The sequence below is a fragment of the Tiliqua scincoides genome, chromosome 1 (genome assembly GCF_035046505.1).
Source record: "Tiliqua scincoides isolate rTilSci1 chromosome 1, rTilSci1.hap2, whole genome shotgun sequence".
Taxonomy (NCBI): domain Eukaryota; kingdom Metazoa; phylum Chordata; class Lepidosauria; order Squamata; family Scincidae; genus Tiliqua; species Tiliqua scincoides.
Window position 1 is genome coordinate 66,673,255 of NC_089821.1, and position 16,054 is coordinate 66,689,308.

The 16,054-nt window shown below is 45.4% G+C and overlaps 1 protein-coding gene across 3 annotated transcripts in view; it reads right to left on the reverse strand.

Annotated features, from left to right (window-relative positions):
• CTNND1 (catenin delta 1) overlaps positions 1-16,054 on the reverse strand; it is a 56,615-nt gene that overhangs the window by 12,774 nt on the left and 27,787 nt on the right. For all 3 annotated transcript variants that reach the window (XM_066611360.1, XM_066611359.1, XM_066611357.1), the window contains exons 5-9: positions 15,831-15,989; positions 13,767-14,299; positions 3,850-4,316; positions 3,584-3,767; positions 2,891-3,008 (exon numbers count right to left, since the gene is read on the reverse strand). In XM_066611360.1, the coding sequence (XP_066467457.1) occupies positions 2,891-3,008; positions 3,584-3,767; positions 3,850-4,316; positions 13,767-14,299; positions 15,831-15,989 (1,461 nt within the window). The remainder of the gene's footprint in view (positions 1-2,890; positions 3,009-3,583; positions 3,768-3,849; positions 4,317-13,766; positions 14,300-15,830; positions 15,990-16,054) is intronic.

Genomic DNA, 16,054 nt, shown 5'->3' on the forward strand with positions numbered 1-16,054 from the left:
CAAGTGAAAGTATTCCAGCTCAGAAGCTTCTTGCAATTCTTCCTGCCCTCACTACTATTGCTATCAAGCAAAAAGAATAAAAATAAAACATCTGGAACAAAATATTTGTGTATTTACTACTGTTTTTATTTCCGTCTTTATTTACAAAATGTCTAGCTACTTAAACCGCTTTGTGAACTTTTTGTTGAAAAGCAGTATATAAATACTGTTAATAATGATAATACTTCTTGTATTTCGCTTGAAACTAACACTGATGTGGATGTTGATACTGTGCTCAGTACTGGTCAGAAGCAAGTGCACCCTACTCATGAACCTCAATACAAGAAGTAGCTTGAGCTTTTGTAAATAAAGGAAATAAGAACAGTAGTATCCCCCTCAGAAGGAAGATAAGGAGAGACATCTCCCCTCACCTCCCCCTCTCAGCTGCTCGCCTAAACATGCCTACTCAGAATTAACTCCCATTACTGGCAATGGGGTTTACTCCCAGGTAAGTAATGGGGCTTACTCCCCCACACACCAGGCTTGCCTCCCCCCTCCTAGCTGCTTTCTTGGCAGCCAGGCAACCAGGGATCCCCTCTCACCCCAGCAAAGATGTAAAGAGAGGACATGCTAGCCAGGGCAGGAAAGGACCACGGCTTGCAGAGAGGGAGAGATGATGCAGAGGAGGAGATTCCTGCAAGGAGCCCTAGAAGAAGTGCTGGGAGAGAGGGGACAGCAGTACCATAAGGGGTGCAATCGGCAGTGGGGGGGCGGTGGCGGCAGCGATGCTGCTTTCAAGACAGGCTCACAAGAGGCGAGATCATGCGGGACTGCCCCAGTCCAGCTGGGGGGGAAGCTGCTCTGTCTTGCAACCCCGAGGCAGCCCAGCCCGTCCAGGCAGCTGAGCTGACAGAGGTTGGTGGGGAGAAGCCTGGCTGGCTCTTCCAAGTCTCTCCCTGTCCTCCTTTGCCTGCACTCCGCGATTTGCCGCACCCCCCCCCCCCAAAAGCCTCCAAGTGCAGAGGAAGGTCCAGCTGGAAGGCAGCAGCATGCTGCTTTCTTTGCACAGGTGAAAGCCGCCCTCAGTTACTTCGCAATGCTGGGTGAAGTTTAAAATGGCGACACCCAGGCTTTGCCCACTTCCAAACTGGCACCACCCAGGTCTTTTGCCATATTCCAAGATGGCGGCTGCCAGCTTCTCGCAACCCACCAGAAATTGCATTGCGACCCACCAAGTGGGTCCCGACCCACAGTTTGAGAACCACTGCTGTAACTCATTCAGTAAGAGGAGCTGTGCCACTGATTATGGCTGCTACGTTCTGCCAGATCAGTGAAGGGACAAGAGATCAAGGTAGCCAAGGCTCAACTGATTGAACATGGGAGACTGTCTTCTCCATAGCAGCACTTCATAGTGCTGCTACTTAGGGAGATTAGGATGGCATCTTCTCTGCCAACATTCTGACAACTGTTAAATACCCACTTATTCTCCTAGTTTTTGGGATTGAAATGATTGTTAGTTTTTCTGTCATGGTGTTCTTGAAGTCCTCCTGGGAACCTCCCAACAGGAGGGGAAAGTGGAATACAAATGTATTAGAACTGTTCAAGAATCCTAGAAACAAAGTTAGGAGAAGAGGGCAGGGGCTATAATTACTCGAGTGTGGAGCTCACTGGTTGGGATAAAGTAGTAGGCTTCCAGCAATGAGAAGATTGTCCATTCTTGCTCTCTCACTCTGTATGAAACTGAGGGCAAGGGATGCCAAGCTAGATTTCCTAGCGTATTCTCACATTTGGGAATTTCTAGATGGTCCCAAATAGCTTGCAGATTTCTTAAGCCATCATCCACAACCTATTCTGTTACAGCTGTGGAGAAGGTCCTTCTTACCTCTGGGAGGGGGGAATATACCTTATAGCAGTGGTTCCCAAAGTCCTACTCAGACTTTGGGACAGCTGTCAGTTTTTGCGGGGGCAAGGGGATCGCTGTAACATGATCCCCAGAATTACACTGCTGCCAGGAACAGAAGGGTGCTTTTTTTTTTTAACTTATCAAAGTGATCCCTGGCCTCCTGAGATGCAGGGAGCCTTGTGGACACCTCCGCAGGGCTTCCCAAGCCTCTAAAAAGCAAAAAAATTGTGATTGGAAACCACTTTGGTTTTGCAATCACAAAAAAATGGTTTCCAGTTGCAATTTTTCGCTTTTAGCCAGCACCATCCCCAGGAGGCTAGCACTCACTAGCCTCCTTCTGTAAAAAAAAAAGAAAACCTTCTGTCCCCAGCAGCAGTATGATCCTGGGGATTGCTGCCATCTCCCTCCTCCCTGCCACTTAAGGAGTTAGGGTTGAATGCTGTCATGGCTGATGGGTCACAGTCTACCAGTTTGGGAACTATTGATCTATAGTGAATAGGATTCCCTGAGACAAGGGAAGAGCCCTGCTGAATTAAATCAAGGTCCCAACCAATCCAGCACCCTAACTTCACAGTGGCAAGCAGCATGCTTCAAGGACACCTACAACCAAGGCACGAAGGCAAAGAACCTTCCCACACAGGTACTCCCAGCAAGTGGTGCTCAGAGGCACACCGAATCCAGAAGGGGCCATAGAGCCATAAGATGGAGAAAGATACTCATGGGATACTCCGACTTCTCCCAGCAGTGTGTGATGCCAAGAGTATCAGATGAAAACAAAGACTCTTCCTTGACTCTCCCTTAAAGTCTCAGATCTCCACTCAAATGCTGCACCTCCTTATCCAGAAAAAAATGGAGGGGGGGGAGGGGCCAACAGTTCCTACTATGAAGAGAGGGGAGACAAAGGAGTGAACCATGTGGAGTGTGGAAGAAAAGCCCCAACAAGCTACTCCTCAAACCAAAAGGTAAATTGTAGCAAGGATCTTATTGCCTTTCCCATTCCCTTGTTACCTTGCTGTCTGAATCTTTCTGGCCAATCTCTGCTTGGACAATGTATATGAGGGCATCCACTAGCCCATCACATTCCCGTAGTTTTCGGCGTGCTTCACTTCTCTCAGAACTCACATTTCTACAGAGGAAAAAAACATTGAAAGAATGGATACACCAGCAAGTAATGACCTTTAAAAGCAAGATAGGAATCCCTTTCTTCTAATTTAGTTTCCCATTTCTATCCATACAGAAGGGCAGGGAAGAGAATATTTCTCTGCTGTAGTGTCAACGTCAACATCACATAGCACAATAAGTCTTAGCACACTTCTTGACTACCTTGAGGTTAAAGTCACCAATACACACTGCCTTCCTAGCCATAATGAGCTAAGGATCACATGCTGTTCATCTGGACGTTGCCCATCCCAGTCACAGTTAGGAAGGCTTTGTTGCTGCAAGAAAACCAAGGCACCAGAAAAAGCTTCATCTGCTTTGGAACCATCCCCCAAATGTAGGGTTCAGACTCCACAGCAGAGAACGGAGGCCTCCTGTCAGCAATTCAGTAGTCTCCAGCGACTGCATATCCAGTTGGTTAGATGACAGATATTCCCTCCAGACTTCCCAAAAGGAGCATCTTCACTGATCTTTGTCCCACTGTTGGGCAAAGTTATTTCCAAGTGGGACACACTTTCAGCTAACACAACTGCTCCAACTTACCTAAGGCAGCCAATGGTATTGGTGAGCACCGACTCCCACTCTATGTGGCGGGGTTTTGAGTCCTCACTGGGCTCCTTCTCCCATCCAGAGCGTGGAATGATAACCTCATCTGTGAGGGCATGTAAGGCATGATCCACAATGGCCATCTTTATTGAGTCATGAGAGGAGAGGTTCCACAATGTTCCTATGACACAGCACATTTGCACATTAGTTTAAACATAAGAACTCTGGAACTCACACTCCCAAGTCCAACCCTGTCCGCGTACCTGTAATGACTTCAGTCAGATCCATATCACGTGCCTTCCGCAGCAGTCGCACCAGAGTGGGGACACCATCACAGTTCTTGATGGCAATCTTGTTGTCCTGGTCCCTGCCGAAGGAGATGTTCTTGAGGGCCCCACATGCTCCATAGTGCACCTCCTTCTTGGGGTGGTCCAACAGCCCCACTAGTACTGGAATGCCTTTCAGCTTGCGCACTTCTGTTTTCACCTTGTCATTGCGGTAGCACAAGTGTTGAAGATAAGCGGCAGCATTAGACTTCACAGCATCCAGACGAAACCCCAGCATGGCTATCACTTCAGGAAGCTCCGGCTGACGCCAATTGCCTGGAACAGAGACTCCTTTCCGTAGGCTGTCCATGCTTGCTAAACTGACTCTGTCATGTTGGGCCAGTGGGGCCCAATAATATGCATCTCCTCTAGATAAGTCATCAACCAACATGTCCTCATAACTCCTATAATGGAGAAGAAAGAAAGAAAGATGGCCAAGTTGTTTATACAACTGAAACTAGCTCTACTTGCACAAACAAAAACTGGCCCCATTTATCTTTGGACATAAAAAAACACCTTTCGGACCAGGATTAGAAAAGGGGTACTTTTTCCAAGTGTCAGGCACTGTGAAGTTCCTAGGTGCCAAAAAGAACAAGGTAATACAGGAGCCCAACAGTAGCATGCCCATTACTGCATATCAGAAGCAAAGTCCAAAAGACTGCGCTTGCTATGTGACATTCGCAGGCAGGACTACTGGCTGACTGTGATCTCTCTCAGGCAGTATAAACATCTTCCAACAAGGAGACACCAGGTCCCAGCATCATACTGAATGATCCTCCTTGGGTCTGGCTGTAGGCAGAACAGACACCTTATCAACCCTTGCTGTCAAAGAATCCAGAGCTACAGAAGATCATAGCCCTTTAGGTAGGCACTTCAGACACCACCTTGAGTTCCACCTTCCTTGCCAGAGCTACTGTGCCACTACTGGTTCCTGGCAAGTGTGACAAACCCCAGCCTTCCTCCCAGCCGTGGAGCTGCAGGGAGGATTATCCTTGTCTTGGTGATGCACTTCCAAGGTCTTCTGAGCACCTTGAAGCACAGAGTCAAAGCAGACAAGTCACCCCTTCTGAAACTAGGAGAGGTGTTGCTACCATGTTTCCAGTCCCAGGCTCTCTCTTCAACTTGGGAACCAGGAGGTGGGCAAGGGCCATCCCTGCTATTTTGTTAGGGTTCTGAGGACCTCTGACATTCAGTGTAACTTGCAAGAAGGATTCCTCACCCCCATATCCAAGCAAGAAAGAGTCAAGTTCTCATCTCCGCCCCCTTGAAGCTGAACAGGGAATTATCCCCAACCTCACACTATTTGAGGTTCAGCATATCATCAGGAAAAAGACTTCCTCCTGAGAGAGGAAGGAATGGGTCTAGGCAACCCTAAGCATTTTGGTTGGCCACTGAACATATTGATCCATCATCCATAGCTTGACTGAGCATGCAGCAGCCCAATCATAGACGTAGCAGCCCACAGTTCTGGGAAGAAGAACCTGCAACACCTAAAGGACAAATGCACTACTGGACACTAGAATTTACTTTTGCTGCCACTGTGGTCACTTGGGATGTTTCCTAATATTTGTTAAGAAATTCAAGTCAGCTGTTTTTGCCTTTCAAGATGTAGGTTGCTCTTACAAGTCATTCCAGTCTGGTTAATTAGAGGGCATCTATACCCAACCACACTATCGTAAGTCAGTCAACTTGCTCTTGCCACTCTCAACATAAATTGGTCAAGACTTCTTCCACACCTTTGTTCTACCACATCTTCTAAACAGCAATACTCCCATGCATGAAAAATTTAAGCCAGGCCCAAACTTTTAAGATAGTCAAGTCAGATTTCAATTTCAATGACACAATTTATCTGCAATACCAAGGCTGTATCAGGACAATCAGAGCCACTGAAACTCTGTTCAAAAGCAACATTTTAAAAAGTATTTGGGCTTATACAGGTGTGCACCTGTATCCACAGGGGTTCCGTTCCAGACCCCCCCCCCCCCCCCACACACACAGTTAACTGAAACCATGGATGCACATCCAGAAGAGGCACATGCGGGGGGACTCCCCCACGGACCCGATCCGTAGTGAATCCGTGGATAAGAGATCTGCAGATACAGAGACCCCTGTACTTGATTTCAGGTGTCGCTTAAGAGTTCTCATATTGAAATACTTGTGGAGGGGGAAGGCAAGTAGGTCTGATTTCCCTAGAGATCTCGTCTAGGCAGACCACAAAAGCCATACTGGAAGCTATGCTCGGCTAAGGCCACTCTAACTTTGATGCACCTCCTCCAGCGCCCCTCTTCCAGAACGACTGAGACATACCAGAAAAGGCGCTAGTGTAGTGGTTGGGTCCCTAGAGGCTGCTGCCTGGTTTATAACCGCCAAGGGGTGTTTATAATGGCGATTGGGGAGCAGTGCCCCTACAAGAGGCAGCCTGTTTAATCCTTGACGCACATGCCTAATCTGCACTGGCAATTTCACGATTCAACAAAAATTGGGTCACAACCCACTGGTGGGAACAGCTGGTGTTTCCCAGTTTGGGAACAGCTGTGCTGCTGTAAATGAAAATGTATACCCTTGGAGCAAAGTGGCAGCGAACCTATTGGGGTTTCTCCAACAGGGCTGGAAATAGAAGTTCCACAAATGCAGCACCTCCCTGCAATGTCACAAGGATAAACTTACAGAGGACATTTTTCTTGTATCATAGAAAGGGGCAGAAGCTTTGCACCTCCTGGAATACAGTCATCCTAATCCTTTTAGGCAACTCCCTGAAGACTCCATTTTCTTATTCGTGTATATAATCTGTGCTACTTCAAGTTCATACACAGTTCTGGGACCTTGAGATTTCCTACTTAGAAAAGATCACTTTTTCCTTTAATTAAAAAAATATTCATGGGTGTGGAAAAAACAAACAGCATCTTATGAGAACAGTTTAGAAGAGTGTGGGGCTAAGCAGAGCTTTCACTGATCAGGAATTTGGCTTAAATGCACTGGATGACCATGCATTTCTTTAAACATCTTCCATTGGAAACATAATATAAGAAGGAGCCATTAAGTTACACCAACCACATATTTTGCTCTTTGGGAGCTGAAATGCATGCGTGTGTACAATCAGCGCCACACTCCTATTTGTGGAATATGAAAACCGGTCCGACCTGTCTTTCCTCCTCCTCCTCTTTATTAAAATGCAACAATTTGATCAGCGTGCACAGCACCTGTAGCCTAGGACATTATCTACACTCAGTTACAATACAGGTCTTTAAAGTCACAGCCAGCCGAGTTGCAACCAGTTAGCCAAGCTCTTGTCACTAATTAATGTTTTAATGCAGATAATGTTATATCAGAATCACTTCAGCTGTTCTTGCTTCCAAGCATGATCATTTGAAATTGTACCCTCTTCAAAAGGCAAACAAAAACCTACGCCCAAGATGGAAACCAAGAATCATTTCAGCATCACCAAAATACTCCTCATCTTGAGACCAACTAGTCTGCAAGGTCGCTTTGCCACTCTTAAGATGAGCCAGGATGTACATCTCACAGACTGCTTCAGGAACAGTCCAACAACCTCTTCAGACGGCTATCAGGAAATCCTGCAAGCAAATGCATCTTCAACACCGTCATTTGTGCCTACGTTGCCAAATACAGCACACCTAAGATCACTCCTATCACCACCTGGAGCAGTTATCTAGCTGTACAGGTCATCTATATCCTCAGATTACTTTTCAGTGTGTGCTTTGTTATTTGCAGTTAAAGAGCTTGTGCTGTTCTTGTGCACCCAAAGAGACAAAGCTTCTTTTCACCAGAAGTGTGAATTCTCATAAACAGAAGTCCTGCTGGATCAGGACCCATCTAGTCCAGCTTCCTATATCTCACTGTGGCTCATCAGGTGCCTCTGGGAGCTCTCAAGACAGCATGATGCCTGTACCCTGTTGCCACTCCCTTGTATCTGGAATTTGGAGATCTGCTGCCTCTAAAATCCAGAATTTTTTTAGACATCATGGCTTGTAATCTGTGATCAACTTCTCCTCAATTAATCTGTCCAGTCACCTTTTAAAGGAATCTAGGCCAAGTGCCATCACCACATCCTGTGGCAAAGAGTTCCACAGGTTAATTATACACTGGGTAAGGAAATATTTCCTTTTATCTGTTCTAACTTCTACCACTCAGGTTAGTGGATGTCCCCTGGTTCTGGTATTGTGCAAGAGGGAAAAAAAACTCCCATCTATCCAGCCCATGTATAATTTTATATGTCTCGATCATGTCCGTGCTTAGCTGCCATCTTCCTACACAAAAGAGCACCAAATGCTGTAACCCTTCCTCTTAAGGAAGCTGCCCCAGTTCACTGATCATTTGTCACTGCCTCCTGCACCTCTCCTCCTATCTGACACAAGCAAGTAACTTGTTCAGAATAAAGCTAGGAGGCCATGGTGTCTTTGTTCTCTCTTGCACCCCATGATGTTCTTTCTCCTTCCCCTAAACACAAAACCATGGAAGTTTACAGGGCATGATGCACATTTTCCAACTGTTTTAAATAAACTTCATTTTCAAGCAAATGAAGGTTTGAGTCAGCTCACCAGTTCAATTTCATGAGAGTCAACACCACCACAAGTTGGTTCCTTTCTGTCTTTTGCAAACTGTGTTCAATAAAGAAGCTTTTGCTTTATCTGTTCTAGCACACAGCCCCCCAAAGAAGATGACGTTGCCCAAAATAGTTCCAGGGAAAGGATTACTTCACACCAGTGATTTTCAAACTGTGTTCCTGTTAAGCTTTTCTTGAATTCTTCTAGTAGGAGATCTGCAATGGCGGACAAGCTTCCTAGAACAGTGTTTCTCAAAATGTGGGTTAGAACCCACACCAGTGGGGTCATGAGCCAATTTTTGGTGGATTGCAAAATGTTTTCGAAACATTAAACAACTTTGCAACTTGCCCAGTTTGTGATTAACACTTGAAATACTGGGTCATGATTGGATTGTCATTTAAAAATGGTCCCAGTGCTAAAATGTTTGGGAAGCACTACCCTAGAAGACTGTCACCTACCTTTGCAAGGTACAGAGGCAGATGAGCACAGAGTCCATTTGAGTCAATTCAGGACCACAGCGGAACCCAAGGGTCCTAGTTCTCAGTGTTAACTGAGAATGCATCCTATATCTTCTGAGAAGCACAAGATGGGGACATGCCAGTTCCTCAGACAAATCTATGTAGAAATCAGTCCCTGAGGGAAGGAAGTTTAAAGGCCACTTGGAGGATGCCTTCTGGAGGCAGACACCAGTTATCAGTTGTTTTCCCCATCCTGAAATTGTTTCAACATTAGCAGTGTTCTGAGTTTGTGTTTTGAGATGCAGGCAGTACTCCCTCCACACCCATCTCTCTTGTATTCACTGGGGTGTAAGACACATCCACTCCCACTTTCAATTCACAAAGTGAATTCAAACAGTGAGATTATTACAGCCTGGTGGATCAGGCAGCTGCTTTGGGGAAACTGCATCACAATCTCCAGATATTTTCAAAGCAACAGCAAACTGGCCCAGAATAGCCTAAACTTCTCTGTGTGAAAATGAGAACATGAGGGAATCAAGCCTGTACAGCGACGTATGCCAGATCACATCAACATCAGATGTTTGGTGCATGCTTTATGAAGTTTAGCAGAACACTAATGAGCCCTCCACAGCCAGTTAGATCTAGAGGACATACTGGAGATTAACGCCTCCTTCACAGGGGTGAACTGCCATCAGGATGGTTAAAGCGAAAATGGCATTGTTCCTTACTCAAAAAGAGTGTGCCAAGATGCCATCTTGTTAGTTACTTCCCCTAGAAAAAGAATCAGGCTTAAGTCAGGATGGTATTTAAGGCAGCAACAAGGAGCCAAAAATGACAACCACATGAATTCCACAGATTTCTGCATTCTTTATCGGTCTGCAAAGAGCACAGCAATTTCACAACTGGCAGGCTAGAGGACAGGATCAAAGTGCACATATGCAGATTCTACTGGAGCAGCTTTCATATGCAGCTGATATAAAGTCACAGATAAGGCTGAGGCAGAACAGGACATATGCACTATTTTTATATTATTGTATAAACTGGCAAGTAGCAAGTTGCAGTTTGCCTTCCAAAACCCTAAATTGCTTTCAGAGTTTCTGCAGGCCATTCCGAGGCCTGCAGAGTGTGTCGCCAGCCGAGCACAACCTGGAAAAGGCCTCTAGGGCCTCCCCTGGCACCACCAGGATCACCACCCAGATAAGGTGGGTTGCAGTGTAGGAAAGATTGGAAACCACTGCTCTAAGGGATCCATGCCAGTGTGGGCCCCTTCAGCAGCTGTGAAGGATCACGACACCGCCTGAAGACGTTCAGTGATGATATCACCAAACATCCAGGTTGCCGAACTCTGCAGGCCTCACCTGGAAGTCGAACAAAGTTGGCACTTACTCCTCTGACAACTCAAAAGGCCAAACCACTAGCAAGGTGGTCTCTCTCTCTGTACCTGCCATCAGCAACAGCTACCCATCAGGTCACTGATAATAATTTTACTACTATGTTTCATGAAAGGGCAATTTGATCTGCCATCAAGAGCTTTCAGGCATCATGGGCCATAATGTTATGACTGATATGATGTTAAGTAATAGTGGTCACCACACATTAAGAAAGGGCAAAGTGCCAATTTAAGACAGAGGGTGAACTGTAGGGCTCTTGTCACTGGCACCTACAAAATCCCAAGGAATGTGCACAGTCACAGGTTTTGCTCACAAACTCTTCTAGAACTGAATGCAAACTTGTTACAGATGTGGTTTCTACAACCATCTTGTTCTGTACTGTTGACATCTGCTGTGTGCTTGGGAAACACAGCCTCTGAAAAAGGCATAGTGTACCACTCACAATATGCTAGCATCCAGACCATGATTTGTGCAGAAATGTCTTGATGAGAAAAGGGGAAAAGCTACAAATGAATGTACAAAAGCCACCATTTGGGCTCTGCTAAGCAATGGCCTACTCGGCCATTACCAGAGGAAAATAAAGCCAAATAAGGCATGGCACAGGAGATCTGTGGTAAGGGTAGGGTGTTCTGAAAGTTATTTGTTGTCCAAGTGCAAAGCCTCTGGGCTTTCTGGAAACCAGTCTCTTGAGCCATCAGAGCCTGATGCTTGATAACACTTTCAGGAGAGAAGGACTATTCCCTTCTATGGCTACCTGGGCTTGGTAAGGCAACACAAACGCAGGATTTTTGGGGAGAAGACAGTTTATATCACTTTTTCCCAGCACCTTCAACAGCCTCTTCCTTCAAGAGTATAACGGCCAGAAATTATGAATGCCATAGGCCTCATAGGGTAGAAGCAGCTGAATGAGCGCAGATAAATTAGTGAAAGCTTTAGAAGAGGTTTAAATAATGACATTGGACAGAAAGCACCCAAAAACATATGCTGAAAGATAGTAAGTCTTCTGTATCAAGACAGTCAATGGCGCTCCCCTTCTCCAATTACTATCAGTGCTTCTTTGAGAGAAGGGTTAACACTTCCCTCAACTTGAATCTGACACCCCTCCGCTCTTCTTTGCCTCACAGGAAGATAGACACTACACCAACATCTGTAAGTTCATCCCTGTCCTGTCCCTGAGGCAGACAGCTTTGAGAAAGGGAGAGTTTAATGAGAACACACTCTAAATCAGATTCAGGACTCCCTTTCAACTGCTTTGATATCCTAAGGCCAAAATGAGGCAACACAATCTATGGCACCAACTAGAAGATTCAGAAATTTCACACTTTTTCTACCCCCGCCTTAAATAGGATCCATCTCTTTGAAACAACATCCATTTTAGACAGCACTGCAGTTTTGAACAATCAAGAAAGCCAATCAGGCAAGAGTACCCTGCACTCTGCTCAGATAAGAATCTGCATATCTGAATAGCCAAGTGGTCAAGCAGAGGAATGAATCCACTTTACCTTTCCTTAGCCACGTCAAAAGCTACCAGAATAGATTATTCCATTACACAAGATGCATACTTCATGGGCTAACCACTAGGACTGGAATTCTTCCCTCCCAGAAAGCAACAAGCCCAGGAGTGAAAAGTATTACACAACTGGCCAATTTGTGCACCTTTAATCTATGTTTTTCACTACAGCTACAGAACGCAGGACAGAAGGGTGGGCAGATTGTTAAAGGATGGAGGACTGAAATTCAGAACACAGGGCTGCGAGAGGGAGGCAAAGGACAGACAGAGACCACAAATTGGCATGAAGCAAATCACATACTAAACTATAGGAAAGGAACAGAAATTGTGCTGAGTAAGCACCACTGCCCTGCATCATTTTACCAGAAGCTTCAACCACATCCTCTGGTGTCAGAGAATTTAAGATAAGTGTTGCTAACCATGCCTCTGAAATGGACTGTGCTAGCAAATCAGGATGAGGGAGTTTTTAAAAAATGGAATCTCACATCCCAAGTTCCGAAAGCAGCCACCCAATTGTGCATTTGAGGCAGCATCCAAAACATGACATGGTTACAGTATCCTAGACTAACTTAGGTTAGAATGAGATGTTCTATAGTTTCAGAATCTTTATGCAGAACCCAGGAGGCCCTTGGCTCTGAGCATTCCATAACCCAACTCTGTGAGGGCTCCTAAAGAAGGGATCCCACAAACCTAACAGTAGAGTATTAATAAGCACAAAATGCACTAGCAATGGAGGAAGCAAGGCACCTTAGCATAACCACAGGTATACTATCATGATAATAATAGTTGCACAGCAATTCTCACAAATTCCACCACTTCTGCAACAACCCTGCAAAGCACATTAGTTTTATCTTTGCACTGTAGTTGGAATGGTTTGCCTAAACTAAAGGAACCTCGTAAGTACATAGCAAGGGAGAAGGATTTTTTTTGGGGGGGGGGGAGGGCAAAATCTGTAGAATACTACTGTTTCCTTGAATGAGTTCCAGTTCAGGATCTAATTCTCACTAAGGTGGTACACCTAAGCTGTACACTTCAAGGAGCAGATGGAAACAGCAAAACCATTTCCTGATGTCAAGGAGAAGAAAGTTAGTCCAGCCTTTGATCCAGGAAGTTATGCAAATCCTACCTACTGTATGAATTGATAAGGTCAGACTCCAGTTTATCACCCCCAGAGAACTAGACTCAGGTTACACATTCTACGCTGCTGTAGCCACTTAACCAGTTCCAACATAGTGGCAACGAAGATCCTTCAACAGCATGCACATTAACAGGGTTTTTTGGCTTAACTCATCACCACAGTACAGGGAGACAAACATGCTATAGTCAACAGTGCATCATATACCAATGTCTAACATGAGCAGCTTTAAAAGTAAGAGGTTTTGGGGGAAGGGGGAAGGCAGAAGTGCTAGAAATACTAGATTTGCTTGACTCAAGCACTGGAGATATTCAAAATCAGGTGATCTGTTTTGGAATTTCTTCTTAGGTAGAGAAGACTGACCAATACAGAGAACTGTGTTTATCACTTGTGAAGTTCAAGGGTATTAGCAAGTGTGCTCACTTGGGGGTAAGAGAAAGTGACTACAAAAACCATCTCTTTACTTAGCAGAGATGGCAATCTTGGACCCTGAAGGCCACATGCATCTGCATGCACACACACCCCGCCTCTCCTTGGAAGGAGCATTTAAAAAAAAAGAAAAAAAAGGTCTTATTTTAGATTAGCTGACTCCTCTAGCAAGATTCTACACATCCCAAAATTACCAAAACGAGGTTTATAGCAGATTTGGCTGTGACTGACAACTACGTTACCAGTGATCTTTGGGGCAGAAGGTGGTAAAGTTACTTCACCATCTTTCTATTAAGAACACCGACAACACCAAGACCATCAAAATATCGCAAAGGACTGCTACAATGTCTATCCACATAAGCTTACCTGAGCCTTTGGCGGTGGTCAGAGGGAGTCCCAGTTCTTCTGGCAGTACCATACTCTGGCATTGTGCCATAATCCAGGTCGTCATATCCCATGCTGCGCTGGTCATCCTCCAGTCCATAAGGCTCTGGGTGGAAACGGTTTAAGTCCATGTTGCTACCCCCTACCCGCACCTGTGGCTGAGGCCCATAAACATCTTGACGGCTTGGGGCCCGGTAACCATCCATTGAAGGACGGTAGCGCTCATCAATGCGGGTCACACGGGACAGGCTGCCATAGTTGTGTTCACTGCCATGATAGCCATCTTCATATGGACGGCCATAACCATCTGGGTAGTGGTAGTTTCGTGGGAGGGTGGCTGTGCCTGGCTGGCTCATGTAGGCACCTGGGCCACCATTGGTGTTTTTCCTGAAGTTCCTATCCATGGTTTGGATGTAGTTGTTGGTTACTTGAGAGCCATCTACAGGTAACCCATCTGGACCAACAGGGACTTGCTGTACAGTGCGTGTGGTCATTGTTTTCACCACCTTCTTGACCTAGAGAGTTCATCATGAGCCATTAGACACTTGGCAGTTCCTCCCTAACCATGCTAGTAAGAAGGCTCAACTCCAATTACAGATCCTTTCTTATACTGTTCCCACCCACTAGCTCCACTGGACATTGCTCTGCTCAGCCTCCTTTACCACATACTCAGTTTCAGCAGCCATCTTGTTCTAAATCAGTGGTTTTCAATCTTTTTGCCATGACTCCAAAAGAGACTGGGGACCTCATCGCTGATCCGGCCCTGACCAAGGACCCCGTTTGCCTACTTCCCATCCCCATCGCTGCCCACTCCCTGCCCCCGTAATGCCCTCCCAGCACTGTTCACTGTAACCAAAGATTCTTATTAGAGAGAGCAGAAAAGGTTACCACGAAGCCTGGCACAAGTGAAAGCTATTTTAGCAAAATTTTTGAGAATCTCAGCAAGACTGAGACATCACTGGCACCTGAAGGGGTACACCAGATGGCTTCCCCTTTACCTGATGGTGCTCTAGTTCAGTGGTCATCCATCATTTTTGTTCCTGTAAGTTGCTGCAACCCTACAACTGAGGCTTCATGACCCCATTGGCGTCCTGAACCCAAGGTGGAAGAACACTGTTTGAGATCACCCTTCTGTCTGCTGCTTTACTGATAAACGTGTCCTCCAGTATACATGACTAAAAGTTACGTCCTATTCTGTAGTTTTATAGCTGCAAGGGCAGACAGAACTGTAGGTTCTTGTGGCATCTGGGACAGCATAGGTGCAAAACTGCCAACTGCTTAACCATGATCCAGGGAAGCAGGTGACTGGGTCGTACACACCTTTTCTAGAGCACAAATTCCTCCTGCTCAGCTGAAGAGTCATTGTTTCAGATCCTGGACTGAAGAGTCATTGTGGTTACCTTAAACCAAGTGTGGCCAAACTTACTTAACATAACAGCCACATACAATAAATTTCAGATGTTCAAAAGCCACAATATTTAAAAGCAGCATTTAAATTCTTAAATATATTTATTCAGCATAACCATTAAACTAATATTTTAATCCAGTGGACTCTCAGTTTATACCTAGTAAATATAAAGCTTGAAAATTTCTTATTTACCTTTTATATTAAGCCATTTCTGCCCAATGTTGCATATATGCAACAGAGATAAAAAATGTACAGCTGTGGGATGGGCAAAAATGGGTTAATTGTGAAGCAAAAAGGAGCTCAGTCAATACATTTCTTAGAGCTATGCATCATATATCAAAGAGCCGCATGTGGCTACAGAGTCACAGTTCTGCCTTAAACAGTGGCCAGCATCACTACCAATAACTGTTAATGGCACTTAGGCTGGAGAAGAAGGGACAGAGAGGGAACATGCTACCTTGCAGCCCTCCTGGGAGCTCTATTGGTTGAACAGTTGACATGTGATGAGGATAATAAAAAAAGGATACACCATTATGTGAACTGTAGGGCTCGCACAAGCCTCATTTCTTTCTTGTTCAGTTTTGACAGAAAGGACACATTTCATAACATTACATGTTAAGTCATCAGTAGCGCCTCACCGTGGTCTCTGTACGGCGAGTTGTCCCATCATCAGAGGTCTCTACTGAAACAACAGACATGGCACCCTCAGGGTCCTCTTCCATAGTGTAAGTCTCTTCAACAATCTGTCCTGGGTCCTGCATCCTGGGAATGGTGCTGTATATGAGGTGACTGTGGTCCTAGGGAGATGAAGATAAGAGTACATCAGCTCAATTCCATCCAGGCACTAGACAATGGACTCAGG